The 27,998-nt window shown below is 37.8% G+C and overlaps 1 protein-coding gene across 2 annotated transcripts in view; it reads right to left on the bottom strand.

Annotated features, from left to right (window-relative positions):
* Positions 1–303: 303 nt before the first annotated feature.
* GABRG2 (gamma-aminobutyric acid type A receptor subunit gamma2) overlaps positions 304–27,998 on the bottom strand; it is a 230,586-nt gene continuing 202,891 nt past the window's right edge. Inside the window, exons 7-10 of one of the 2 annotated variants that reach the window (XM_077266106.1) lie at positions 26,289–26,441; positions 21,662–21,867; positions 12,394–12,417; positions 778–1,957 (exon numbers count right to left, since the gene is read on the bottom strand). In XM_077266106.1, coding sequence (XP_077122221.1) covers positions 1,682–1,957; positions 12,394–12,417; positions 21,662–21,867; positions 26,289–26,441 — 659 coding nt within the window. In that variant the 3' untranslated portion in view covers positions 778–1,681. Of the gene's footprint in view, positions 1,958–12,393; positions 12,418–21,661; positions 21,868–26,288; positions 26,442–27,998 lie in introns of both variants that reach the window. The other variant, XM_077266107.1, reaches the window with a different exon arrangement.

Consider the following 27,998-nt stretch of genomic DNA (forward strand, 5'->3'; position numbering starts at 1 on the left):
CCCTGCTCAGGTGTACTCTGCACCAAATACAGTTCAATTTGCTGCTCATGCCAAGGAGGCATCGCGTCATCCTGGACAAAGTGACTATTGACATAAATGGCACTGCCCAGAAGACCATTAGGTAGTAGCTAGCATACAGCATGCTTATGGATATAACTTTTATATGAAATATGCAGTGTATCTAAAAGTGTTATTCTCTACATGTAAAAGAATGGAACAATGAAGTGGTGATTTAAGGGGAGTCACAATACTGTTCGGTTCCCTTTAACTGTAGTGGCATCAGTTAATAGAAAATTCCAAAAGCAAACACTAAAAATTTTTATTTAGGGTATTTTGACTAATATGTGATTCCTCATTTATGTAGCTCTGAAAGCGTTTCAAAATTAAAGGAGGCGTCCCATCTCAAAATGTGGGGATCAGTTGATACCCAAGAATCCTCCAGCTGAAATGATCTGGTATCACCAGCTAAAGCAATGGGCAGTCATACTTCTCTCCCAAAGTCTTCACTGAAGGAAAATTTAGTATTATATAATGACCAGTAAGATTTTTAGGTGACCAAGTATTATATGGTTCGACTGAGTCCGCCACAGAAGGAGTTGGTTGTTTTCATCTGCAGATAATGTATAAGCAGTTGACTCCTGCTAATAGGCAATAAAAATGCATAGGAACATCCCATAATGAGAGAAGTTGGAAAATAGCTTGAATAAAATAAACTTGATGTGTGCATCTAAGCTTTCATTGTTCTGTAATCCATCAACCACAAGGAAGCCATTTTTACCAAAATATACATCATACTTCATTGGTTTGGTAAATGACTTGATATGAGGATACACAAAAGAATTGCAACTTGCCAGTCGAATGCTATACTTAAAATTACGTATATAGGATAATATAAGAAATCCAAAGACAGTAATTTTGGCTAATTGGGTTATCCCTTTGGCAGGTATTTTATGATTCTAAATATAATATCCCAGCAATGCTGATTGCATTGTATTCTTATCCTTAAGGCATATGTAATGGTACCCAGGAAAGTGCAGAATAATTTCATTTTCATGCATGACATGAACATAGGTAGCTATGGTTGAGCAATTAAATGAATTCATAAGAACATTTAGCTAAAATAGCACAGGCAGACATATAACGAAAACATAACACTGTATGGTAAAGTCCATTTGCTTTGTGTTGGCCTCAGTTGATGCATGCATTAACTTATGCACTACAGGGATTAAGGTTTTGAAATATTTACATCATTGTACATGTGCTCTCCAACTGGACAGTGAATAACTTTTAATGTTATAAAAAGTATTTTAAGCTTCACCAATGTAGACAAGATGTAATAAGTACCACTATTGAAATGCAATGGTAGATTTACATGTGATGTTCATATGTTGGCATGAAGTGCATCTGCCAAAGTGCATTTCCATAGAAGCTTTCTATCATCTCCTCAATATATCTTCTGTAATGCTTATACATTGTAAAAGACTAAACTGAGATCTGAACAATCAGATCCACTGTCTCAGTTTTCATGTAATATCAGCCTATGGCACTCAGTAAATTGAATAAACTGATAAAATGTGCATTGGTGCTATACACAAACCATATAATTTCTTAAGTGAAAAATAGTTACACTTTATAAGGCCTGTGTCACATATCCATTTCAGTGGTAAATTTTCATTTCCTTTTAAAGATAAAGATACGATACCCAATAAACCAAATTAAATAAGCAGAAAGCAGTTGGGAAGAAAATTCGGGAATACGAGTCAATTTTTGCAACACGAATATGTATTCTTCCATGTTTCCAAGCACCAGTTCGGCAGTCCTCAAAACAGCAGAAGAAACTGGCACAATCTTTTCCATCAAGACACTCGTAACCATATTCTTCATCTCTCTCTTGCAGATGTGTGGCATTATTCATCTGAATCGTTGCCGATCTTGGACGAATATCGATAGTTGGAGCCTAATGTCACATGATCAAGTAAAGAGAATGTATTAGGGATTGGAATATAGATGGAAATAACATGTCTACGTTTAAGATGAAATTCCAATATATCACATTTTACTATCAGTGATTAATAGTACTTGAGATTTCCTGAGCATGCTCGGGTGTTCTCCGAGTATTTGGATGTGCTCGGAGATTTCTTGTTTCTGTCTCTGTAGTTGCATGATTTGCAGCTGCTAGACATCCTGAATACATGTGGGGATTCCCTAACAAACAGGCAACCCCCACTTGTACTCAGGCTGGCTAGCAGACGCAAATCACGCAGCTACGGCGACAGAAACTAAATCTCCGAGCACATCTAAATTCTCGGAGATCACTTGAGCATGCTCAGGAAATCTCAAGTAACAAGTATACTCGCTCATCACTAGTGATTAAGATAAGCTATAGATTTTTTCCCATTTCAGAAGTAACTTCAAAGTGGTTCCAATAGCACGATAAGGTAGTTTAATGTAAATTTGGTCCTAATCCTCAAAATTCCTTTCTTTTAAAATATTACATGTGAAAGGAAGTTGCAAAGTAACTATGAAAAGACATTGAATAATTATGGAATTTGACAAATATGAGTACTGGCAAAAATATTTTTCCCTACCTGTGACTCAGGAGTTACGTGTGACTCACATAATGTCTCCTGTGTGACTCCCCAGTTATATTGGTAGCATAACCTTACATGACCTGAGCAATAGTGTATCTGAACTCAAAGCCTTATCCCTAGGTCTTGTCTTTAAACTCTTCATTACCATGAGATTTTCCATTTTTGTGTTTTTAGTTTTTGTTCTCCTTTTTCCCAGAGCCATAACTTTTTTATTTTTCTGTCAATATGGCCATGTGAGGGCTTGTTTTTTGCTGGGCGAGTTGTACTTTTGAATGCTTTACCGTATAGTGTACTGGAAAATGAAAAAGAAATTTCAAGTGCAGTAAAATTGAAAAAAAGTTTTTGTTTTTTTTATCATGTTTACTAAATACTAAAACTGACCTGCCATAATGATTCTCCAGGTCATTACGAGATCAAAGATACCAAACATGTATAGGTTCTCTTTTATTTAAGTAGTGATAAAAATCCAAACTTTTTTGGGAAAAAAGGTGCCATTTTCTGAGACCTGTAGCATCTCCATTTTTCTGGATCTGGGTTTGGGCGAGGGCTAATTCTCTCTGTGCCGAGCTGAGGTTTTAATGAATACCATTTTGGGGTAGACGTAATCTTTTGAACACCTGTATTGCTATGTTGTGGCAACCAATAAACCTAATTCTGTCATTTTGATTTTTTTTTTATTCATTATTTTTATATTTTGATAGTTCAGATGTTTATGATTATAGCAATACCAAATATGTGTGCTTTTGATTTTTTTCGTTGTTTTATTTTGAATTGTGCAAAATTAAGGTGACTTGAACTTTTATATTTTTAAAAACTTTTTTTTTACTTTTCACTTGCTTCAAAAGTCCCCTCGGTGACTTTAAGCTGCGATCAACTGATAGTCTGTGCAACACGTAGCATGGCTCCAGTCCTGCTATGTGTAGCAGAAATGATAATCTACTATGTTCACCAGTCATGGGGCAGCTCTCATAGCAGATCTGCATTGACAACCACAAGGGTCTCATGCAGACCTGACGCCCCATGATCATGTGACAGGGGCACTGTTAAGTGGAGTTTATGATGTGCTTCTGGGGCATGCATGTTAAATGCCACTGTAAAATTGACAATGGCATTTGACATGCTAACCGCGGCTGTTAGGGGGACATGTCAGCTAATTAAATCTCTATTTCGCAGATTGATATGGGTGGATGAAGATTTTGTGTTCCCCCATTTTTGATGGCCCAATCACCTTTTTGTGTAGTTTTAAGACTACAAAAACCTTTATGTGCATGTATATTTCCCCATACTGCCAGTCCAGTATTGGCTAATGGAAAGCCTATTATTCACACAGAGATTGATGGAGTATTTAACCCAGAAGTAGGATATGCTGAGTAACTGCGCTGATGATAAAGGAAAAACAAGTAGCTGATGCAGAGGAAAACTGGAAGATTTATTCAGAATATTCACATCTACACTATATCAGGGTCAAACAGACCCTTTCATCAGGATGAAATATTATGGAGTAACATTACACACTGTAGCTTAAATACATTAAAAAGGTGACAAAGGTTTGTGACATCACAAAATGGGTGTATTCTATTAAAAGATTATGATGTCAATACAGAATGAATAGTAAGAACATAATAAAGAGCTATGGCAATCATCTGTCAAACAATATTTTATACAAACCATTGTCAACATGGTATAATGATGGTAGAATGACAATGTGTCTATAGAAAAAGATGAGTGAACACACTGCTTCAGAAAATGGAAAGTACCTAACAATGAAGAATGAATACATTAAAAGAGCATAGGTCAAGAAGAGTATGGATACCGTCATTTAATTTTTAGCGTGGTAAGTGTATGATACAATTAAAGGAATGTAAACTATTTATTCTTCACTTCTAAGGTATTCTGTATTCTGAGGCAGTGTGTCCACCCTTCCGTGCATGTAACATAACTACATTATGCAGCAAACATTATTGTACTACTTCATTCAGAATAAAGCTCCAATTATTCTAGTACATCAACAACTAAAGATGTGTGAATCTGAACTTAAAGCTTCAGGGTTCGTACCTGACAGATAGTGTCCGGTGCTAAACGCTGAACACGGACTTATCCCGGAAGTCTGTTGTAATGTTTGGAATTTCAAGGGAAGTTCGCTGCAGAAAGGCAGGGAGAGATTTTTTCCTAGATCAAAGTTCAGGTCTCCATTTTTTTAAATGGGGTTCAGGTTCTGCTTCAAGTTCTAGCACCCAAACCGAACATTGGGTTAAAGTTTGGGTCGGGCACAGGAACTCAAACTTCCATTAGTCCGCTCATCCCTATCAGCAACTTGATTTTCCTTTACAAGCAGTGTAGTCACTGAGTCCATCATCTGGGTTCAATAAACACGACTCCATCCATCTCGGCATTTTGGAGAGTGTCTAACTACAGGTGCTTCTCACAAAATTAGAATACCATCAAAAAGTTAATTTATTTCAGTCCTTCAATACAAAAAGTGAAACTCAAATATTATATAGAGACATTACAAACAGAGTGATCTATTACAAGTGTTTATTTCTGTTAAGGTTAATGATTATGGCTTACAGTAAACGAAAACTCAAAAGTCGTTATCTCAGTAAATTAGAATATAATCAACTTGAAAAATTATTTTAAAAATTGAAATGTTGGCCTACTGGAAATGTGTGTTCAGTAAATACACTCTATACTTGGTCGGGGCTCTTTTTGCATCAATTACTGCATCAATTCGGCGTGGCATGGAGGCGATCAACCTGTGGCACTGCTGAAATGTTATGGAATCCCAGGTTTGATTGCAGCCTTCAGCTCTGCATTGTTGGGTCTGGTGTCTCTCATCTTCCTCTTGATAATACCCATAGATTCTCTATGAAGTTAAGGTCAGGTGAGTTTGCTGGCCAATCCAGCACAGTGATGCTGCTTTTAAACCAGGTATTGGCACTTTTGGCAGTGTGGACAGGTGCTAAGTCCTACATGAGAATGAAATTTCCGTTTCCAAAAAGCTTGTTCTCAGAGGGAAGCATGAAATGCTCTAACATTTAGTGGTAGATGGCTGATCTGACATTGGCCTTGATAAAACACAGTGGACCTGCCTCAGCAGATGGCATGGCTCCCCAAACCATTACTGATTGTGGAAACTTCACATTAGACCTTGGAAATCAAGGTCACAGTGTCTGGAGGAAGAGTCGAGAGGCACGCAATCCAAGCTGCTTGAGGTCTAGTGTGAATTTTCCACAGTCAATGATGGTTTGGGGAGCCATGTCATCTGCTATTGTAGGTCCACTGTGTTTTATCAAGACCAAAATCAGCTCAGCAGTCTACCAGGATATTTTAGAGCACTTCATGCTTCCCTCTGCCAACAAGCTTTTTGGAGATGGAAATTTCATTCTCCAGCAGGACTTGGCACCTGTCCACACTGCTAAAAGTACCGATACCTGGTTTAAAAACAACAGTATAACTAAGTTTGATTGGCCAGAAAACTCGCCTGACTTTAACCCCATAGAGAATCTATGGGGTATTGTCAAGAGGAAGATGTGAGACACCAGACGCAACAATGCAGATGAGCTGAAGGCTGCTATCAAAGCAACCTGGGCTTACATGACACCTCAGCAGTGCCACAGGTTGATTGCCCCCATGCCACACCACATTGATGCAGAAATTGATGCAAAAGGAGCCTCAACCAAGCATTGAGTGCATTTACTGAACATACATTTCAGTAGGGCAACATTTTGGATTTTAAAATCATTTTTCAAGCCTGTGTTATAAAGTATTCTAATTTACTGAAATAATGACGTTTTGGGTTTTCTGTGGCTGTAAGCCATAATCATCAACATTAACAGAAATAAACACATCAAATAGATCACTCTGTTTGTAATGACTCTATATAATACATAATTTTTACTTTTTGTATTGAAGAGCCAAAATAAACTTTTTGATGATATTTTAATTTTGTGAGAAGCACCTGTAGGTACAAACGATCTGGGACGTCAGACCAAGAGCATGTTGTTGTTTGATTTCATTAAGAAAATGATACGTTCTTGTTATTTTATAAGCTGAATGTCCGTTCTTTGATAAATACAAATAAATTGAGTAATAAATGATTACAATAAAAACATATTGTCAGGTGATTTATTATGCCCTGTAACACGCAAGCAGCATTAGTTAGAGACAGGCTCCATCACTACAAATATCCATTCTTCAGAGAAGAATAAGATATCTAGCCATGGGGGATGAGTCTTGCTGACTTCTCTTGACTCGGCTTGATTGACAGGTCTCTCCCTATACACACATAGGGAAAATCCTATGAGTCAAGCAAATACATGCATGGAGAAACCAGTAGGATCTACCCCATCCCGACTATTCTTCTTTGACACCTCTTTCCTACTTCTTTGTACCTTTGTACCAAGTATGTTTTCTCTGAAACCTTGCAGCATTTCTGAAAAAAATATGGATGTTTGCAAAAGAAAAGCCTGCCTGTCTTTTATGCCACATGTAGTTCAGACAGCAGTAATCATCTGAAGGTTCCCTTTGAAGAAAACCTATCACTTAACTGAGGCTGCCATTTTTTTAACAGTGGCTAGGCCATGGAGGGTTTTGGGATCGCGTGCTGCTTACTGGAATCCCAAAACCTTGAAGTTCTGATCTGATTTCAGCTAGAAAGTCGAGTCTTTTAGCCAATTGTTCTCAATGCTTGTGCTAATATGTGTTATTTAGTAAAAAGGATATAAATATTCTTTAAAGACATAAATTAGATAAGACCTTACACAAAAATGTAAAACTGCCTAATAATCTTAATATCGGATAAGGGATATGGCATCCTCATTGTTTCATGTAAAATTGTGTTTTTGTAAATTAAATAACATAACGAGCTTGTGGGCAATACTGAAAATGTAACACAAAATAATATCAGTACAGTGAATCAGCAATTTATGTGCAGAATTTGTGAGGCAATACAATACATTGTTTTCAAGTGGTATTTTTTTATTTCTATTGAGCATTTCAACAGAGAGTTTCCCATGATTTTTCTTTCAGTAATGTATTATACTTTTGGATGCATTATTTTCTTTTGAATCATTTACTTTTTTTTTAACAATTCATGAGGAATTAATTCTTACACTAGTGAACTTCAAGTTGAAAACTTTTACAATAGCTATGTTTAGTTTTGTAAAAGTTATCTGTTAAAATATCACTACGGGATGGAACATTTTTAAATATCTGGAAAAATAATATTTCATGCATGTAAAATTACATATACTGTATCAATATATGACTGTTTGCCAAGTTCATATATAGAGTCAGCCAACTGAATAATGTTCTTCCTTCACTGGTACCATTGTCTAATTATTTCTTTACGGTACCCAATTGTGACTTATGCCACTAAAAACATTTATAAAATACCAGTAAAATCAATAAGAGCTTTTTGATAATAAACTTAACAAAATAACTCTGTAATGTTGATCATCCTCACTTTCTCATGAACTCTTATAAAAGAAAAAAAAATCTATCCTTCTTCTGACCTAACATCCAGCTGCCAGGCTAGAGTTTTTGTCTACTATGCTGTCAACAACAGCAGATCCAAAATAATGGACACCATTGTACTAGGAGGACTGGGATTGTACTGCTTGTCGATCATCAATGTTGGAACAGAAAGCGCCTCCGTGTGATAGTGTGATGTAAGATGGAAGGGTTGAAGATTGACTACAACAAAATAGTCAAATTACAAGTGTTCAGCTAACCTGGATGGGTAACAAGTAGATGCTATGCAAACTTCAGGGGTTAGCTTTGGGCTGGCAATGCAGTGGGTGAAGTTTTGGGGGCAATTACATATCTCAGGATATGAGGAAGTTACACTGGGATCTTGGAGAAGCCTTAGTGATAAGTATCCTTACAAGGACAGTGAAGCCACTAGAACTTTACAGATGTTCTAACTGGTGACATATAGTTGCAATCATCATCCATGGTTCTTATGACATTTGCTGAACATAGCATTATTTTTGCTTAAAGGGAACCTGTCAGGTCAGCCATGGCCTCCAACCCAGCAGCATTCACCTATGTATGATTAAAATCCCTGCCTAACAGCAATGTATAGTATAATGCAGCTAAATAAATGCTTTAAGAAAACACTTATAACCTCTGCCTATACCATTGATGGCTTTGATTAGTCAATAGTGTGCTCGTTGTCCCAGACTTGTCAGCCCTCTTTCCATGTTATCATGTGTGGGCGTGATAACATAATTTGCATGAGCCGGTCTCATTTTTAGCTCATACAAACCTGCTTACACACGCCGCTTATTTTGGCAGCATCACTGCATCTCTGCAGGCAGGTGTACTCTTCCCAGCTTCAGAGACGCGCACTGCACATGTCTGGAAGTTTAGACGATGCCTTCCGGTCATGCACAGTGTGCCTCTGAAGCTGGGAAGCGTACACCTGGCTTCAGTGATGCAGTGACTCTGCCAAAATGAGCGGTGCATGTGCGCAGATTTGCATGAGTTGACCATGAAATAATGTTGTCATGCCCACAGGGGTGTCATAACATGGAAAGAGGGCTGACTATTCTGGGGAACTAATGCCGCATCGACTAGTCAAAGCCCTAATTAGCATAGCAAATGGGGACATTATAAAAGCTTTTATAAAGCATTTGTTTAGCAGAATTATGTTATACAGGGCCGGTTAGGTTGGGAGTTTTATCACACATAGCTGAATGCTGCTGGACTGGTGGGCATGGGAGACCTGACAGGTTCCCTTTAATATCAATATTACCACACTATATTACACTTTTATGTGTTTTGCTGGAATATACTAATGAGAAAGAGGTCAAAATGACAATTATTTGGCTTCTGTGTGGTAATGGAAGTCTATGTCAGAAGTTTTCCCGGGGTGCATGCCAAACGTAGTCAAAATGAGATGTGAACATAGCCTAAAATATTTACATTTTGCATTCATATATTCATATATTACATTAAATTATCATCTTACTTTAAATAAATATATGCGGAGAACATTGTGTTTGAGAACAAAATACACAATTCCGGCTAAAAAAAAATAATGTTTCAATTATAATTATAACTGTAAATGAAAAGTTTTTAAAAAAAGTGAAGATTAAAAAAAAGTAGTAGATTATACATCAGACCAATTGCTTCAGCATTTTTTAACATACAGTTTTAATAAAAATAACATAAGCAATTCAAACACAAACTCTTCTCATATATAACCATCATATATTACTGAATACAACCAGGCTGTTTGAAAAAGAGTCACTAGTGCAGCTCTACTCTAATTGTGGCAAAGTATGGGCGAATGCATTTTTCTGGCATTTTAGTTCATTTCAATAATAGAATATGATGAATAATCATGAATCCACCAGTTTATGATATAAATGAGTAACATCAGAGCTCTGATTTCAAGAATTCGCCCATACGGATTATGAAGGCTAAAGAGGGAATGGATGTAATGACCAAGGTGCTCTGCAGATCCAGTCATAACACCTATCATCTGCAATTCTGCCCTATGGGGAGCATCAACATTATGATTTTTCAGCTGTGGCTTACACATAGTCAATTTTGTCTTATGACTTTTTGGAGAGGAAATTTTGCTATAACTTCTTGATCTTGTAAAATAAAATAGTAATTTCAGCTCATAAAATACCCTAACAATGATACAGGATGAAGGATTGAATACACTTCCTTTGCCATGTTAGATGTTTTCTGAATATCAATCTTCTTAATGATTTTTAGTAACATTTTAGCTACTGCTGACTAAATGGAGAGGTCAATAATGTACAGTCTCCATCGACATCTAAGATTGATGAATACCTATGTAGTCATATTGACAATGACACAGCTGAAAAATCGATGATGCTGCCCTAAATGAGAGAAAAGTCGTTAACATTAAATAAAACATTTAAAGAAGAGGATAAGCTCTAAAAATATACTAGGAAATGTCCTAAAAAGTTATTTTATAATAGCATTACTGCCTTTAGCCATGGAAACGCAATCGCGAATTAGCTAGTCTGCGGTTAACAATCGCTGTGTAGACAAATAGGGCATTGCAGGCAGCGCTGAAATCAGAAATTGCTGGGACCCTACATCCCATTGATGCAGCGATGTAGGGGTCCATCTGTGACCTCAAAAAATTGTTTAAAAGGCAACCAAGTCCAAAAGGGTGCTTAACAGCATACTAAGATGCCAACAGCCAAAAACTGAATAAATAGTGGTGGCATAATGCAGGAAGCTTCAAACTGGAAAAATTCATCAGTAGAAGAAATGACAGACACAAAGCTCCATGAAAGAACAATATATGGTCCTCTTGATTTCTTGTAGCTCACCATAGACATGCACCCCAATAGGTCTCTCTAACAATCTATATAAATTATAGCCAGTTGGGACTTCCGGCCGCTGTCCCCGAATCCCATAAGTTACCACGGCCTTGCGGCCACGAACTGCACCTGCGAAAGTGACATACACGTCTCCGCTATTCAAGCGCACAACTGTGCGCTCTACCCTCTCTACCCGTGCATGCGTGGTAACTGTGCAGCTGTTACTGTGCCTGCATGGAGAATAGCGGTGGCAGCATACACAGATGTTAATTTCACCGCACTCCCGATGCAATGACATTGGGCCTATTTCTAATTTATCAATAATTGTGAGTTTTGACTTTGATTAGTTGAGTGCCTAATAGATGATAATAAGCTTTATAAAAGGGTATTATATTAATTTTTAACTAAAAGCCAGTTTTTTCTCCAATATTTTATTCAAAATTTTGCAAGGTACAGCCTCTGTGTATCAAAAGGGTCAACAGTGAATCCGTCATTGAGTTTGTCTAGTGGCAATATCAGTTATCAGTCTTCGCCGAAACATTTCTTTTCATCTGATTAAAAACTAGCTGAAAGTGAAACTTTGATTAAGTTATAAATCAGCACAATTGTTCAGGACAAGAGAGATAAGAGTTACACAAAATATCATCAAATGAGCCTAACTTATTCTGCAGTCTAGTGCATACTTGGTACATAGAGACAGTAGAAATATAAAATATTTAACACAACTTCATAAAATGCTTTGTTGTCAAAAATATATGCAATTGAGAGAAAAATGCCCCTCTAGGTCTCCATATACTTACAGAGCTGTACGGGTTGAACATAAGAGATGTAGAAAAAAAATCCCAATTTTTTTTCACATCTCGCCTCAATTCACATAAGGAATATTAGACCCCCAGGAAAAACAAAGCAGGCTTGGTTGTTCTTGTAGGTGATGACTCATTTTCTAAGATGGCTAGTCTGGGACCACAAAAGCTGCTCCATGTGTACTGCCCTGAGGTTGGCCTTAGGTACATGCCACTGCTAACAAATTTTCTGAATAACGGCATTTTATAATCAGGTCTTTTCCTTGGCTAAAGGAAGTTTTGCTGAAAATGAATTAATGGAATCAAAATACACTTTATGTGATTTCCTAATATATTCCATATAGAGCTGCAGGCAAGATTTTGCAAATGATAGACATAAGGTTTTACAGGTTTGCATCATTCCTACGATGGCACATTTCTGTGGTGCAAAAGATGAGATGATAAGTTGTCTGTGTCATAAAAATAGATGAGTACTATCAATATCAAACACTTTTTCTAACAAGAGTGACGTTCCAGTAATGCTGCTGAATCAACTTTCAACAACTAAAGTATATACAGTATTTTAGGAACAGAAAAATCCTGTCTGGGTCTTGTAAGAAGCAAATAGCTTGCTAGAACAATCACAATTTTGGCTCAGTTCAATTCAGCAGACACATGCAGTGAATGTCCATTCCAAAAGCAATATACCTTGAAGGAAAACATCCAGAGAAGCTTTTGTTGTATAGATAAGAAAAGAAAATCAGACTTTAGGAGAAAACAACATAAAAATCATAATGAAAGAAAAAAAGAGGAAACAGTTGCTTTTGGTAACGAAATATGGGACGAAATGTTTTTAAGGTGCTATTAACAATACATTTGAGAACACTTAAAACAAGTTTTTCTAAGAATGCACATTGAGGACTGATGCTTAAGACAGACTGTAATTAGGAATCTGAACCCCAGGATCCCATTTGATGTTACTAAATTATCCATGTGCCGTGGCACATTGTTTGTGCCCCTGTACCTGGACCGGCAAATCTTGTCCATTTGGGCCATGTACGTGTGACCAGTGGTATTCTGAATTCCAGAACCCCTAATGGTCACACATCACCATCAATGTATATTCCCAAAAATAAATCTTTAAGTTATGCATCCCAATGAATAAAAGAGACCAATGATAATGACTACTTTCTCCTTTCCTACTAAATACTGTACTTATCACACACTCATCATTTTTTTTTTAAATGGTCACTCACTACACAGTGAACTGTTCACATCTGACTACCGGAGAATTCCAACTCAGCACACTGTTTATATCTGACTTCTGTCGAAGCTGAAAATAATTGATCTGTAGGGTGCTGGGTATTGACCATCTACCAGAATGATTTTGATGACCAATGTTTTGGATACTAAAGTGCAAACCTCAGCTCCAAAATGACAAACATAAAACTTATTGCTGCCAAAGTGGTTTATTCTGATCTGGCACCAAAGAAAAGGCATGATTTCCAATGTTTCAACCAAAAAGTGGTCTTTCTCAAGGACATACGCGTATGTACTTGAAAGGTTACATGGCTACTTATGAGCCCTACATCCCCAGCAAGTACCTGTATAAATGTTCTTAGCAAGTACCTATATAAATGTTCTTAGCAAGTACCTATATAAATGTTCTTGAGAAAGACCACTTGAACATACATCTGTCTTTTCTTTGGTGCCAGATCAAAATAAGCCACTTTTCCAGCAAGTTTTTCTACACTTGTGAAAAGAAAAACCGTAACTAAAAAAACTCACATACTGTACCTCCATGCCAGCATAGGATTCAACTTGTAGACGGATTGTTTCTTGCACCAAAGACTCACAGGTGCTGTGGACACCCCAGCAGATGAGCTCATTCATGAATGCAGGAAAGAAGATGAAGGGTGGCACTAAGTGGACTTAGATCGGTGAAAAAAAACTTCTTTATTTGCTGCATAAAAAAGACATGAAAGCAAAGGAGCGAGGGTGACAATGGGGACAATGGGGGTTTTGCGTACACACTAAGCTGCCACCATTGGAACATAATGTTCAAGCGAAAAAACCATTGGCCACACGGTCACCCGTGCTCCTTGCTTCCATGTCTTTTTTATGCAACAAATAAAAAATTTTTTTCACCGATCTAAGTCCATGGAGTGCCACCCTTCATCTTTTTTCCTGTACTGTATTTCTACACTTGTCTTTTTGGTGCTGAGGTTTACAATATATTATTACAGGACTATTGTCCTTTCTTCAAGCATGACCTTTCATCAAGCAATATGCAGGCTTCTCCCTACGTGTGCTATGTCTTGGATTGGTCATCAATATCGTAAAGCCAGTTGTGGAATGATACATTTTCTTAATTATAACAAGTCAATTCAAGCTTGCAAAGTGTAACAGTCATCCATCCACCATAAATTCACTTTACTCAACCAAAGAGCTTAAAAAAAAAGTGATGCCTCCTAGTGGAGAGCTAGAGAGCTAGAAATGATCTTCTGTACAGCCATTAAAATGACCTGCTGAAGAGATGGAGAGTATGCTGGAGATGGATACATAAAGTGTAACACCAGACAGCATTGTGTTTTCTGGCCAATCAAAAGAGAAGCTGAAGATGCCAGCAAGTAGGAGAACAGTATGCAGAGTTCCCAAAAAGCCTAAGCATGGCTCTGTTCTACATTAAAATAATCATGTGAATGGGCTATGGCAGTGAGCCAAGAATGAAAGTGTCAACATTTCTGTGTTGTAAACTAAACTATTCATGTGAATGGCCTGTGTCAGTAAACTCAGAATGAAAGCCTAAATATGGCTCTGTTCTAAATTAAACTACTCATGTGAATGAGCTAGGGCAGTGAGACGAAAATGAAAACCTAAGCATGGCTCTGTTCTAAATTAAACTACTCAGTTGAATGGGCTGGGGAAGTAAGCTGAGAATGAAAGCCTAAATATGGCTCTGTTCTAAATTAAACTACTATTGTGAATAGCCTAGGGCAGTGAGATAAAAATGAAAGCCTAAGTATGGCTGTGTTCGACATTAAACTTCTCATGTGAATGGGCTAGGGCAGCAAGCCAAGAATGAAAGACTAAGCATGGCTGTGTTCTACATTAAACTTCTCATGTTAATAGGTTAGGGCAGCAAGCCAAGTATGAAAGCCTAAATAAGGCTCTTATCTAAACCTAACTACTGAGGTGAATGGGCTGGGGCAGTAAGCCAAAAATAAAAGCCTAAGTATGGCTGTGTTCAAAACTACAATTCTTAGGTCAATGGTAACAGCGCCATTTTGTTTACCAGTTTTATTAAATTACGTTTAGGCTTTCATTGGACTGTCTTTGCATTGAAATATGGATCTCTAAAGCGTGGTGTTTATGGAGATATGGACCAAAACACGCACTTCATGGATGTTCTGAGGCCAGTCTTGGACTTAACATTTTCCACAAATGGAGATTTAAATATTGTAAGGCACTGTATATGTGTAATTCTATACATTGTACTAAGGACAACCGCAAAATGTAAAGAAATTATTTGTAATAAGTAAATCAAATGCAGCTACATAATTGCAGTGATAGAATATGTTGGACTACTTGATCAATTCTCGTAGGAATTTGCCTCAATAAAACAACAATATAACAGGTAAATTATGCATTGCAATTTTCTTCCAGCTTGGTCACGACTATTTCTTTAAGACATATTGCGGACGTACCTTTTTTTTTTTTAGTCAGTTCGAACGATTTACTACCTCAGAATAATTACAAGTTGAATGCTGTGAACATAGACTCATTCATGAGCAATTTTACCTCTCCTAACTCCTAAATGTATGTCCATTTTTAATAAAATACCATGCAACAGTCCCTGAAAATAATTTAGTTGTTATATTAAAGGGAAACAAAGTGAGGGACTAGATAATGCTGACTTGCGCTGATCGCTTAGGTTACAATATTATTATTAATGCATGTACAATGTGTAGGTTGAACATGAATAATGAACTTTGCAAAAGATTAGCTGTTTCCAGTTAGGTTGGCAAAGATCTGTCCATATATCCATTAACAATAGGAGTATTACAGATCACAGATCACAGTATAAAATGATCGGATCGGATCATTTACAATATGTTTAAAAAACAATTCACATCAAAAGGATTAAGTAAATCAAGACTCTTTTTTGTATTTATGGCAAATAAGATGTTTCTTTATTTTTTTTTAAAAGAGTGACATTTGAAATGGATGTTATTCGGCAAATGGTGGAGAACATTTAACCAGGTCTTTACCGGAATTATGCCGAGGATAGAGGAGGGGGCAAAAAAGATTGTTAGTATTCATCTCCTTTTTTTCTCTAGTCATCGTTTGAAATATTATTTTGATTTTTGTAAGCTCTCACTCTTCGGAGAAGCATTTTTTACATATGATTAGATATACAGTAGATCCTAAATGCATACATAAGCACCTGTACAGTTTCTCGTTAACATCTACCAGACCCATGGCAATACTCTTCCCTTGCAGCTCCCTAATGGTCCATTTACACATGCTGCTTTCAGGCCACTAAACGAGAGAAAATTTACTAAATTCTAGGCATCTGGAGATTGTTTAAACAGGCCAATGGTCAATGATTGGGATAACCTGATCATTAGTATGCCCGTTCTGTGCCCATACAGCATCATGTTATCAGCAGCACATCACCTGTTTACACCAGGCAATGTGCTGTCAATTACGATGATTATTTGCCAGCATAAACGATCTGATCATGCAATGAATGTTTTGCTCATTTATTGGATAACTTACATGGGCAGGAACGAGTTATCATACAAACACTTAATGCATTATTAGGCCTCATTCAGACATTGGTGTTGCTTGTACGTGTTCTATCAGTGGTTTTCATAGATACAACATATAGCTATTATAGTCTATGGGGCTGATCACATATTTGTGCTTCTTAACTGGCCATGTATCTGCAAGACTCATGGAGATGTTCATTTTTTTGGTGAGCATGGATGAAATGTGACATCACAAGTCTATGGGTCAGGGTAAAACACAGACAGCACATGGATGGCATCCGTTTCCTGTACGTGTTTATCATTGCAAAGAATAGGAGAATTTTGTCATTGTAATTTGCAATTTGTAATTTGTAAATTATAATTTCTTTATTTTTCCATAAGTGAAATATACTGATGACACATTGATGACGTACTGGCCAAACACTGATGACATCAGTGCTACTTTTTATGTAAGGCCATGTTCACAAGTTCAGTATTTGGTGAGTTTATTTACATCTGTATTGTAAGCCAAAACCAGGAGTGGGTGAAAAATGAAGAAGTGGTGATGTGTTTCCATTAGGGCGCAGTCAGATGGTTGTATAAATAAGACAGAGAATGAAACGCAGTGCATGGATAGACCGGCGTCTCTCTCGACCTGAGTTTGGCAGCTGCATAGAAATACATGAAGCTGTCAAACTCGGGTCGGGAGAGCTGCCGGCCAGTCCGTGCACTGTGTTCCAATCTGCGCCCAATTTATACGGCCATCTGACAGTGCCCTAATACTTTTTCTTGGATTGTTCCACTCCTTTACAAATACTGTTGGAAAATGCTGGCCAAATACTCAAAGCGTGAATTAAGTCTTTAAGAAAATACTGACGTTTGAATGCCCTTTGACAAGAACTTACGATGCGAAGTGCAATTTTTCTCTATTGTAGGCAATGTATAGCACCAAACCAATTGTAAACTAGGAACCTCCATACAATATAACATTTGCCTGAAAATTTTAGTCAATTTAGCTCAAGGGCTGTGAGAACACAAAGAATTGCACATTTTGCAGCATCAATAGAAACTGGCTCTTGATTTTTTAGCATTATGACAAAACATGTCTTCACACATATGAAGCATGGTATACCAATTACAGAAGCAAATTTAGAATATTTAGTATATTTTTTTAAAGAAAATGTCTACCTATTGCCATATTTTTAAAACTGTTGTATTTCAAAAAAATAAAACTTATTTCCGTTATATGGATTCTTCATGCAAAATAATTAGAAACATAAAATTAATTGTATAATAGCTGATGAGACAACACGGAAATAACAAATATAGTTTGCAGCAAAAAAAAATGAATGAAGAGTACAGAGGATAAACAATGCAATATAAATAGCGCTAAAATATACTCACAAAATATATAGATACATGGAGCAGGTGCACTTCATTGAGGCAAAAAAGTTCTCAAGGAAAAGTTGTAACAGGTACAGGGGGTGCATAAGTAGGCATATAATGTCTATTCATGTTATTTTTTTAATTATTATAAGTGGGTATGTAAAGGAGGCCTCGTTGAATCGTCACAGAGGTCGTCAGCCTTATTAGATGGACTTTTTCTTATGGGGAGTTATCAAAGATTAAGTACACTCAAGAAAACCATACACATTTCTTAACTGTACGCCTACTTCTGCACCCTCCTGTATAAGGTTGGACCACTAAATAACATAAGGTAATACATATTTTGGTATCCATACAACACCTAAGTCAGGTGTTCTTAAAGTCACTTCATGAGTTTTATAAGATAGATGTCTGCATTTAAACCACCATGAAGTGGAGTCCCTTCCTCCACAATATGGAACATTCAGGGGAATAATCCACTGGGGCTACTTCTATACGACAAACAGACATTTAACCATAGTATAAATGATGTATTAACACTAATTTATTTTACTCAACTAGGTAAATAAAACAGCACTTTGAGATCATTTAAAATCCATAAAACAGCCCTCCTTATGTATCCTTCTGACCCAGGGTTTCGCCCTTAAAGCTTTATCCAGGGCATTTTGGCAAGTACTGAATTAATTGCTTAAAGGGAACCTGTCACCCCCCCAGGTGTTTGTAACTAAAAGAGCCACCTTGTGCAGCACTAATGCTGCATTCTGACAAGGTGGCTCTTTTAGTTCTTGTTCCTGGCACTGCTGAAATAATTGTTTTTGCAATTTGTTGCTCATACCATGAAATTGCCAGGGGGGCATGTCTTTCCCCCCAAATCCAGATACCTCACAGCCTTCAATCATGGCATCTGCGCGCCAGCGCCGCCTCTTTTTCCTTCACTAGCGTCCCCGGCGCCTGCACTGTTGTTTTTTTTTTCAGGCATGCGCAGTTGCACTGCCTTTCGAACTTACAGCGCAAGCGCCGGGGACGCTACTCACTGAAGAGGAGGCGCACAGAGGCCATGATTGACGGCTTTAAGGAATCTGGATTGGGGGGAAAGACCTGCCTTCCTGGAGATTTCACGGTATGAGCAACAAATTGCAAAAATGATTATTTCAAATAATTCAACTGAGTACATGGTCTGTCTCTTTAATCATATCCATGTGATTATATATAGTATACAAATTGAGACAGACCTGAACTATAGAGAGACAACTGCAATTATGTAAAGCAAACACACAGCACCAAAAACGCAGCTCCAAAACGTCCAGTAATTACAAATATAGAAAAACTTTATTGAAGATTAAAAACAGATAAGTATACAGCATGGCAGGAGACCTCCCCTATACAAACCCGCACACGCATATCCCAAAAGGACCCGAGTGAGGTGCGTAACAGATATACATCACAGATAATATAAGTGACAGTCCACAATAGAAACTCCTAGTATTGCTGATCATATAAAGCGGTACCGGTAATTTATATACATATATAGTGTAAGGGAGGAAGTACCCACCATAACAATCAATCCCGGCACCTACGCACAGCGCTCGCGTCCACCCCGACGCGCGTTTCGGCGATTTGCCTTCCTCAGGGGGAATGCCCAAAGACAAAAAACATGGATTAAATACCTTATGGTCCGGAAACAGCGGAAATCGCACACACGCATCCATGCATCCCTCCACTTCCGGTCCGCACAGCCTGCAGGGCCGGAAACACACGGGCCCCATGTGATCCGCCCCACAAGGCACTGCAGGAACCACAAACAGGGAACGCACACATGCGCATGCGCGAGGAAGCAGCCGTGGCCATCTTGGAAGGGGGCAGGTATATGGGCATACAAGGAAACGTCCGATAATAGATGTAAATAAAATACACATACCCATAACCACAGCATAAGTAAACAAATCTAAAACATAACATATAGACAAAATATAAATACAAATACTCCGCTCGGTGACCATTAATTTTACAGGATATTTCATCTAATTAACAAAACAGAACCTATAGCAATAGATATACATATATGCAGAGCCAGACCTTACTCAAGACGGTCATATAAAACCGCCCATCATCGAAACTGACAATATTGTACATGGATATGTTCTGTCAGCATTCAGTCCACCCCAAAATGGAGCCATATTAGCATTATATATCTTCATGTATTCATATGGGCGGACTCCTGACAACATTTTATACAGTATCAATATATCACAGGCCAATATATGGTGAGAAGATCTTGATATCCACTTCAGTTAAGTCGCCAGACGATGCATAAAAAACAGGCCACATTCAGGTTCTTCTCACAATGTCATAAGTAGATCCACATAGAAAAACAGGTCACGATCAGGCACTATTTCAGCAGTGCCAGGAACAAGAACTAAAAGAGCCACATTGTCAGAATGCAAAAACGATTACTTCAGCAGTGCCAGGGACCCCAACTAAAAGAGTCACCTTTATTGACTAATTGTGCACACAACCATATTTTTCAATTACAATATAGGCCATTTTATCTAATTTTGTGATAAAAACACATTGGCGTTAAATAAAATCAATTTTTACTGTTTTATACTATGGTTGGATGCCTGTTGTTCATATAGAAGTAGCAGCAGAGGATTATTCACATGGATGTTACATATTCTGAAGGTACTTGGTGTTGCAAATAGAGATATCTATCTTATGAGACCCTTGAACTCTGGTCATGTGTGGAAACAGAAATCTGTATTACCTTATATTTTGAACAGTCCAACATTATATTTAACATGGTAGATGCAATCAACTTCAATCAACAACCACCATTAAAATACATAATTCTTGTGCCATTAGTAGGGTAGCAGGCTCAACACTTTGTGTGCAAAAATGTTTCCACCAATTTTTAAAAGCCCCACCCCAGCGTTTTATTGAAGAGCTACAGTTATGCCTCTTTTGCAAGTTCCTTGCCCCAACTATCATACTTATCAACCACCGTATTCAGCTTTTATTAGATCTGCTCCAGTTGATCTCCAGAAGTTTGTGACCTGTCGGATTGTTTTCTGGAGTGAGCCAGATGTCACTTTTCAATGCAGGTGTTTGAGAGCCTTATTCTGGCTCTGATAGACTTGCATTGAGATCTTATGTCTGTCACGTCTAACTTCCAGACAGTCATAAGTTTAGGTCACAATATGGTCACATAGGTCCACAGCAGCACTGAGAAGAGCGGAAGACGGCAAGTGGCGAGTATAACATTAGGTGCAGAGATCTTGCGTTGGTAGCACCACTCATGCGCTGATATAAAAAAAATCTGGAGGGGTTCTTTAAGAAATTACACTAATGATGCTTCTCCATTGAGACATGTCAGAAAGATTGAATGGTTTGGCACTACCTATAATGTCTAAAAAAGTGATCATAGCAGAATCTTACGAAACGATTTAATTATTTTGGACATTTTAGAGATTTAGATTCTTTAATACAACATTTAATTGAAATACAAATATCTTAAAGCATTACTATAATGTGTTCATATTTATATCACTTGCATATTAGGACATATTAAAATGTTTAATGTTTTAAACGCCCCCAGACTAACAAACACATGAATGCTAGACAGAAATGAAAGGGCTTTGTATCTGCACTCTTTCTGTATCAGCGTCTAAGTGGGGAGAGGAGGCAGCAGAATATACATTTGATGCAACATGAACATAACTGTTTCCACTGATAATATAATGAAATATGTTAAACATTAAACTGAATATATTAATACCAGCCAAAAGATATTTTGGGGTCTTACGGTAAGAAATAATTTGTATTTTCACCATACTCACTGGATTCTTTTTCTTTTTCTCTTTGTCCTTACTTGGCTTTCTGTTACTGACAAAATAATGAAGTGTTCCATATTCCACCAAGGCAGAAAATACAAAAATGAAGCAGACAGAGACAAAAAGGTCCATTGCTGTCACATAGGACACTTTAGGCAAAGATTTCCGAGCGATAGTACTAAGAGTGGTCATTGTCAGGACGGTTGTGATACCTAGAGAAAAGCAATTACGTTTCAGTACAACAGAAACCAAGATCTTTCATATTTAACAGCAAAATACCTAATATTATAGCAGTACACTGTTTATCACCCTGTGAATGATACGTATCACAAACTAGATTTTCATAAGATCCTCTGCGTAACACAGTAGGTTATAAAACAGACCAGAGCCTATGCATTAGAGATGAACATTCGCCATATTGTTTATGTTGAGCTGGACATGATGTTATAGTGGCTGTGGAGAGGAAAAAAAACGTATTTTTTATTTGGTCTCATATTTGCTGAGATCATAGAATCATAGAATGTTGGAGTTGGAAGAGACCTTGTGTCATCGTGTCCAACCCTCTGCTCAATGCAAGATTCACTAAAACATCTCAGACAGATGTCTATTCAGCCTCTGTTTGAAGACTTCCATTGAAGGAGAACTCACAACCTCTCCTGGCAGCCTGTTCCACTCATTGATCACCCTCACTGTCAAAAAGTTTTCCGAATATCTAATCTGTATCTTCTCCTGTTTGTTTTCATTCCAGTGCTTCTTGAGTTTCCATGTGCAAATGAGAATGATGATGATCCTTCTACACAAGGACATCCCTTCAGATATTTGTAGACAGCTATTAAGTCTCCTCTTAGCCTTCTTTTTTACAAGCCAAACATTCCCAAATCCTCTAACTGCTCCTCATAGGAAATACTTTGCAGTCCGCTCACCATCCTGGTAGCTCTTCTCTGAACTTGCTCCAGTTTTTCAAAATCTTTTTTATAATGTGGTGCCCAGAACAGCACACAGTATTCCAGATGAGGCCTGACCAAGGAGGAGTAGAGGGCAATAATGACTTCACGTGACCTAGACTATGCTTCTCTTAATACATCCAAGAGCTGTGTTTGTCTTTTTTGCTGCTGCATTGCACTGTTGACTCATGTGCAGTCTGTGATCTATTAGTATACCCAAGTCTTTTTCACACGTGCTTTTGATTAGTTTCATTCCTCCCATTCTGCAGATGCCATTTTCATTTTTCTTGATATTTGCAATCAATTTGTCTCCTGTACTTCTTCTCCCTGTATGAGTTGTTATCTGATGACACCCACTTGGATGTAGCTAAAGTTGACTAATTAGATGCCAGTACTGTGATTGCTAATACTGTGTTTTCACTACGGAGAGTCAAAATAAGATTTTTTTTTTTTTTTACACTCTGCAACCACTTTACCATTGCTCAGTTAACCTTACAATTCTAAAACTTTAAAGAAGATCTATCACTAGATTTCACAAAATGAGATGCTGTTATTTTTAAATTGATATCTTAGACAAGAAGAGGATGGTGCAGTTAGTTTAAAAAATCAGTATAAAAATAATGTTATAAATCTGCATTAATATAAAATGAGCATTTCATGAGTCTGCTCCACATGGGCTCAGGAAATGCTTACATTGATCTATGGATTATGGCACCAATCTGACATGGAATATCAAAGGAAGTACACCAGCCACTTCTGGAGGGAGAGAGCTATTTATTATGTGCAGTTTGTATTATGAAAACTTGTGACAGATCCACTTTAGGGTTCACTCAGATAAGTGTATTAGGGAGTTGCATAGGGACAGCACAACTACCAATACAAGTCAATGTCACATGAACGATTTTACACATAGACAGATGGTTTGTGTGTAAAAAAAAAACTGCAGCATGCACCAATCTGCTATTTTAGATCTGAAATTAGCAAAAAAAGAAGTGAACAACTAAAACTGTTTTAAAAATATATGTACAAAAAACAACTATTTTTGATAGACATACACACATATATACGTGCATACACACATACGCAAATATACACATACATACATACACACACAGACACCCACACACATATACACAGACACTCACACATGCGCACACACACACACACACACAGAGATTCTCTCTCTCACACACATACATGCATACACACATAGGCACATATACACATACATACATACATATACACACACAGACACCCACGCACACATATACACGACACTCACACACATGCACACACACACAAACAGATTCTCTCGCACACATACATGCATACACACATAGGCACATATACACATACATACATACACACACAGACACCCACGCACACATATACACAGACACTCACACATGCGCACACACACACACAGACACAGATTCTCTCTCTCACACACATACATGCATACACTCATACGTACATATACACACACACACATACACACACACACTCACACACACATACACTTTCACACACACATACAGACACGCTCACACACATGCACACACACAGACACAGAATCTCTCTCTCTCACACACACATACATGCATACACTAATACGTACATATATGCACATATACACAGACACCCATACACACAAACGCACACGTACACTTGCACACACACATACACTTTCATAAACACATACACACACGCTCACACACATGCACACACAGACACAGATTCTCTCTCACACACACATTCATGCATACACTCATGCGTACATATACACACACACAGACACCCTCAAACACATACACTCTCTCACACACACACACTTACACTTTCACACACACACACATTCACACACCCTGACACACACATGCACACACACAGACATACACACATTCACAAAGCCACACATACAGAGACACACACACACACACTTTTTTTTATAATTTTATGAATTGGGATTTTGTGCTTTCCACTTTTTACCAAATGCCAGTTTTACTACCAGGGAAGGGGTTAAACTTTTTGCTATTAAGTAATGTAAGTCAATTACATTTAATTATTGTATAAATTGTCATTAGTTCTTTGCCTAATGCTAATGTATGAAGGTACCATACAAGCATTGCAGCTTTACAGTCCTATAGCAGTAAGAATTTATCTTACAGCTGCTTCTGTACAATGTATAGGTTTGTAAAAATATTCTTCGGTACGCACTTCATGTGCCACCATCTAAAAAAGAGTGATGTCAAGCTCTGTCAGATGCCATATGCTTGCTACCGAATGCTAAAAATTGCAACTGTTCATAAGGAGATGCAAAAATCTCTATGTATGTTCCGTACAACTACCAATTAACTCTCATAAACTGCTAGCGAAGAGATCAATAGAGCACTCCATACAGAAACATCAGTACAACCTCTGGTAGGCTACAGATGTTTGTTACAGGGTGGTCTGACCGCAGACAACTCCTCTAGTGTTTGAGTTTGTGGCCATTTTTCCAACAACTCCGGCAATTCTGAAGCTGAGGGATTCTTATTTAATGAATCATTAACAGATTTGTGAACCCATAAATAAAATAGTATAAGCATTCATAAAAGAATATTTCTAAATATCCTTGGTAGACATGATTAAATTGATTTACTTCTTCTGTTTTGAAGGCCTAGACTAAAGTCTTGCATGAAACATGCCACAATGGCAAAGTTGCGCCAGGTCTAATATAATCAGGAGAGACACAGGGCATGATGGCAGACAAGAGGCATTTCGCCTGGCTCCTATCTGGTAGCCACATAATACTGATGTGGTCTCTGGACGAGAACCCAGCAAATCGGTTTGTTCATCTCTAGTCTTGGGATTTATGGGAAACTTCATCTTTATCACTATAGATTCTGGTCCCACACAATAAATAAAAATCCTTCTAATCACTGTCCCACCATAAATAACTCTTTACATGTGTGAGATTCTTCTGAAATATTTCCAACAAGACTTCCATTGAAGGAGAACTCACCACCTCTCATGGCAGCCTGTTACAATCATTGTCCACCCTCACTGGCAAAAAGTTTTATAATATCTAATCTGTGTCTTCTCCTTTTCAGCTTCATTACATTGCTTCTCGTGCGAATACCTGGCAGCTTCTCCTCACCCATTGCCCTGGAGTGACAGGTATCTGCCTACATGCTTGTTTAGGGAGAAACCTTTCAATCTAGGGCAGCGAATGGAGATAAACCACCAGGGCCCGCCTGTTTGACTATTCTACAGTGCGGTCTACAGAATGTCCCCCAGGGGCTTTTAAAGTATATTTTTCTCTGTAACACCATAGCATTTCAAAGTCAAGCATACCTGACTGGGATCACACAGCCAAGGCCTAATACATGCTAACAACTGATTGGGCAGCACGTATCATCTGTGAGGTTCAGTTTAAGAGCTCCACGGAATATTAATGTGTCTAGTGAACCAAGGCCTTACAATTTGATTTTCTCATCTTTAGTACCAGGTTATTCAGAGAATTCCTGTCCATCTTTGCATATGCCAGTCCCACACAATAGATCAGATCAATCCTAAATAATTTATTATGGTTGCAACATTTGGAGAAACCACACATTTTTTATATACCATATTTTCACGTAATATCTTTAAACAAAACTAATACATTTCAAGTTTAGTTAACAAATTGAAAGCAAATAGTCACTTACCTAGAGACGTCCTTGCTGGAACGGCATCTTTGTTAATCCAGAAAGACACCCACGACAGCACAACAATAAGGGTGCAAGGTATGTAAGTTTGTATTGTGAAATAACCCATTCTTCTGGCTAGATCAAAGTAAACTGTCATTACCACGTAGTCTCCTGTAAAAGAAAAAAAATAATAAAAATAGAATAATGCAAACACAATGACACAAGAATAAACTCAGATGTAGCTTCAAATTCAGCACTTAAAGTGAACCTGTCACCAGGTTTGGCCGATAAGAGATACGGCCATCACCTTTCAGGGCTGATATACAACATTCTGTAATGCTGTATATAATGCCCCCAACCTGACCAGTAAGAGAAGAAAAATAACTTTCATTGTACTCACCTGTGGGGTGGTCTGGTCGGATGGGCGTCGTTGGTCTTGGTCCGGTGCCTCCCATCTTCTTACGATCCCCGTCCTCCTGTTTGCTTCATGTGGATGATGCTTCCCTTCATCATCCACACAGTCTCCTCGGCACAGCGCTCCTGCGCAGGCATATGTCTCTGCCCTGTCGAGGGCAGAGCAAAGTACTGCAGTGCGCATGCACCGGGGCTCTTTGACCTTCCTGGCACCTGCACACTGTATTACTTTGCTCTTCCCTCAACAGAGCAGAGAAGTGCACCTGCACAGCAGTGCAGTGCTAAGGAAAGGTCCACACGAAGCAAACAGGAGGACGGCATTGCAGGAAGAAGGGAGGCACCAGTCCAAGAAGAGCCTGGTGACAGGTTCCTTTTAAATAGTCCTACTCCAGTATGTTAAATTATTATTCCTTAGGCTGTCATTTGGAACACATGCATACAATATTTCCAATATGTTTGCCATCCAATGTTTCTACTGTTCAGTGCTGGACTTGGACATATGGAGGGGTAAATACAATTTAGTCATGGACATCTTATCTAAGAAATGTTAACAATTAATTATTGCGTATCATTGGCTCTATTGAACCATAATGGTATTTCTACTACTAGATATCTCCTTCACTTCACCCAGCAAGCACTCCACAGACGTCCTATGTGGATGAGATGCATATAAAACATTTAATGTCTTCATTCAGTAAATGAGTAGAGAAAATAAATCCTACAAAATGTTTTAACTTCTGGAATCAACATTGTAATAGTTACGGTGCCTATGATTATGGAGACTCGAAGAAAGACTTCTACATCAAACTGGCTACTGGGGTCTCTTTCCATCATCTAACACGTTCTCTCACTATTTTTATGCATAGTCCTATCTTATCTCTTCTCACTAGAACTTTTCTACAATGAATTTTTCTCTCACAAATTCAAGGTAAAACTGAAATGGAAAAGCGATTTCTATTGTCTTCTTTCTTTTTGACATATAAGGTTAATGCTCATGCACACAATCATAATTACATAATACACAGAACTAGATAGTAGACCAATTGTGGTCTGTGTACAGAATTTTGAGACACATCTATATCACAAATTTTATTTTAGGATGAAGCTACATGGTGATATGTAATAATTACACTAACCAAATTAAATTCAATGTTAACGCTTTAGGGATGCTGTAAATTTTCTGCATTTTTCCTTTTATTCTCTCTTTTTTCAAAACACCATAGAAAACCAACAAAGAAATCATCATTAAACCTGCTGACCAGGGTCGTGCAATAGTCATGATGAATACGTCAGACTACATGAAGGAAGCAAACA

Source organism: Ranitomeya variabilis, chromosome 5, assembly GCF_051348905.1.
Source record: "Ranitomeya variabilis isolate aRanVar5 chromosome 5, aRanVar5.hap1, whole genome shotgun sequence".
NCBI lineage: Eukaryota > Metazoa > Chordata > Amphibia > Anura > Dendrobatidae > Ranitomeya > Ranitomeya variabilis.